At 40.3% G+C, this 3,479-nt stretch overlaps 1 protein-coding gene across 1 annotated transcript in view; it reads right to left on the reverse strand.

Annotated features, from left to right (window-relative positions):
* LOC306930615 (acylphosphatase-2-like) overlaps window positions 1-2,410 on the reverse strand; it is a gene marked incomplete at its 5' end in the record, with an annotated part of 9,247 nt that extends 6,837 nt beyond the window's left edge. The window contains one exon of the mRNA XM_079511675.1: window positions 2,341-2,410. Coding sequence (XP_079367801.1) covers window positions 2,341-2,410 — 70 coding nt within the window. The remainder of the gene's footprint in view (window positions 1-2,340) is intronic.
* Between the last annotated feature and the right edge of the window lie 1,069 nt (window positions 2,411-3,479).

Raw genomic sequence — 3,479 nt, forward strand, 5'->3', positions numbered from 1 at the left:
GCCTATAGCCTCCAGCTCAGTGAGCTACATGGGTCCACTAGTAGGCCTATAGTCTCAGTGAGCTACATGGGTCCACTAGTAGGCCTATAGTCTCAGTGAGCTACATGGGTCCACTAGTAGGCCTATAGCCTCAATGAGCTACATGGGTCCACTAGTAGGCCTATAGCCTCAGTGAGCTACATGGGTCCACTAGTAGGCCTATAGCCTCCAGCTCAGTGAGCTACATGGGTCCACTAAGGGTCCAGTCTTTCAGCGGCCATGGGTTGTCCAAATTCCAAACAAAACCGTTTCTGGGTCAGCTGCTATCTGAATATTAAACATTCCATGCCATTTATATGGCAGCTAGGACAGGGTTCTCAAACCTTTTATGTTGAGCCCCATAAGTCTGATAGTGTCCAACATGGACACTGATAGATCTGTGATCGAATCAATGTTGATTAGTTATGGATAATTTAGTTATGTCATCCTAGGCTATTTTAGCATGTCATCTTGACTGACTATCCATTTTTCATTTGTACAGTATGTGTATAATTTATGGTTAAAGTGCTCACGGTTCACAGACAGTGTTGGTCATGTTTTTCATCTATTGGGCTCCTTCTGGTATGTAAAAATCACACACGTGTAAAGTGAGGGGCACTCTAATGATCGTACATCATACAATTTACAATTTAGGCATTTAGCAGACGCTCTTAATCCAGAGCGATTTACATTAAGAAAGAACAAAAAGCATGGCGATACATCACATACATAAAAAGTAGTTATCAATATATGTAAGCTAAGAACGTAAGAGTAGAATATCTATATAATGGAACTATGCATGTATACTTTATAGTGCTATGTCTACATAAAAATGCTATAAGTCTACATAAAATGCTATCTTAAGTCTACATAAAAATGTCGGGGCTAGGGCAAGTGCTACAGTCTGAAGAGGTGGCTTTTCAGACTACGGCGGAAGATTGGGAGTGAGGCTCCCAGAAGGGAGAAGAGTTTTGGACGTGTGGAGCGTTGTCCCGGAATCATCAAGGATGGCCACCGACATACCCAGACGATTTGCTCAGACACATACAGTATGATGTAAATTCTCCATTCATTGTCAATGGCATTTAATGTTTGTGATCAGACAGAATCTACACTATAGCTGTTTATAGGAGGGGCTAGCACCCCTCAAAAATCCCACCTGTGTGAACTGAGCGGAGCAACTATACATTTATTGTTATAGTTACTGTATTGTAGTGTACTGTGCTCTGTACTATACTTTGATTTATTTATAGATAAGATTGTGCGTTACATTCACACATTCACACACAGATGCCGGAGGAAACCATTAAGGCACCAACCTGCACATCAGGAGCAATTAGGGGTTCAGAGTCTTGCTCAAGGACACTTCGACACAAACTCTGGGGGAGCCCGGGTTCGAACTGGCAACCTCACGGTTCCCATCCGGCCTCTCTACAGGCCACTCTTCCCCTGAGCCACTGTCTGTGTTTGTATACATTTGTTGATGACATTATTGTTATTTTGTATGCTATTGCGTTAGTATAGACTATGTTGATGAATTGGATACATATGGACCAGGACTTTTTTTGTGTTATCCTTTTAGCCTAAATATCTGACTGTACCACGTGCTGTTTACATTTCTGACTAACCAACCACTCAATGAAAAGTCCACATCAGAAGATGCATGGGTTAGGCCTATACTGTGCAGCTGTCAACATAGGCTATACGTTTTGAATTAAATTGCTAAATTATTATCAAAACTAAACACACACATCAGACAAGTCACACGTTTCCAAATGTATAAAATGTATTAAAATCCGTTTGAAAATAGCATATCTGTAAATCAGCTGTTTTCAAATGGCCAAAATTATCGGGCTGAAGTGGTTAATGTGTGTTTCTTTTGTAACAATGATCCAAATCTTCAAAGTAAATATTGTAACTAAAGTTTTCAAATGTAGTGAACTCAGTGGAGTAAATGTAGGCTACATGTAGTTACTTTAAAAATAGTAGTGGACTCAGTGGAGTAAATGTAGGCTACATGTTTACTTTAAAAATAGTAGTGGCAGTGGAGTAAATGTAGGCTACATGTAGTTACTTTAAAAATAGTAGTGAACTCAGTGGAGTAAATGTAGGCTACATGTAGTTAGGCTACTTTAAAAATAGTAGTGGAAATGTAGTTACTTTCCACCACAACAATTTATTATCAACAGAAGTACAGTAGCCTACAGAATAGCTCAACATTGAACTCAGAATCCAGACAGACTTGTATGTCGGCTATATTCAGCACACAGATCGTTTTACCAGTACAGCTATGCGTTCAGCAAATAAGAGCTTCAAACAAACCTTGCACATAACCGAAGATCTCAAAGTCCACTGACACCAGTCTGGCTCCAGTCCTCTCGTCTCCAGACATGATCATCAACAAGACAAGACCGTCTGATTCACAACAAAACACACACAACTGTCCCTGGTCTCTCTCTCTCTCTCGTGCAGTGGTAAAACTAGCCACTAGGTGGCAGTGAATCCATGTTCAATGACTGGTGACTGACTGACTGACTAGTGACTGACTGACTAGTGACTGACTGACTGACTGACTGACTGACTAGTGACTGACTGACTGACTGACTGACTAGTGACTGACTGGTGACTGACTGACTAGTGACTGACTGACTGACTGACTGACTACTAGTGACTGACTGACTAGTGACTGACTGGTGACTGACTGACTAGTGACTGACTGACTGACTGGTGACTGACTGACTGACTCAATGAAAAATATAGATACAAGATAGGCCTACTGTATATATGACAGGTTTTCAAACTAGAGAGTGGAGGATGAGAGAGATAGAGGGAGAGAGAGAGGGGGGGGGAGAAATAAATTGTAAATGGTGCATTCACACACCTTTACATACGGTAGATTGTGCATTACATTCACACACACATTCATACACCATTGTCACTGTTTATTTCAGTATTTGTGTAAGTTGGGGTCCTGCATGGGGGTCTCTTCCTAGAAATGTTATTGAGACCCAGGTACAATATTTGTATACATGTGTGTTCTTTACTTAACTAGTAATTGTGTTTTTGGATAGTTGTGACTTTCACTCCATTACATTTCAAAGTCAGATATTGTACCTTTGAATCCTACTACATTTCTAAGAAGGGAAAAATATGTTACGTGAATTAACCAGTAAGAGCAATGGTTTTAAACCCGTTTCATGTCAAGGACCATTATTCATTCGGCATTTGTGACCGCTTATTCTGACTGCTTCAGATTGACATATTGTTTGTTCAGTTCGGGCCCACCAGTTTTGGACATATGGCTTATAGAGTAATGTCTTGAAGAAAACAGTGAGTTGAAAGGTTCACTTCTGTGGACTAACATTACACCTACTGTAGCTACATGTTTAAGCATTTATTTCATATTTACATGTCGATTTCAGCTCTGACACTTATTTCAGACATGCTCTAGTATGTGAAGA

Source organism: Electrona antarctica, assembly GCF_951216825.1.
Source record: "Electrona antarctica genome assembly, chromosome: 10".
Lineage (NCBI taxonomy): Eukaryota > Metazoa > Chordata > Actinopteri > Myctophiformes > Myctophidae > Electrona > Electrona antarctica.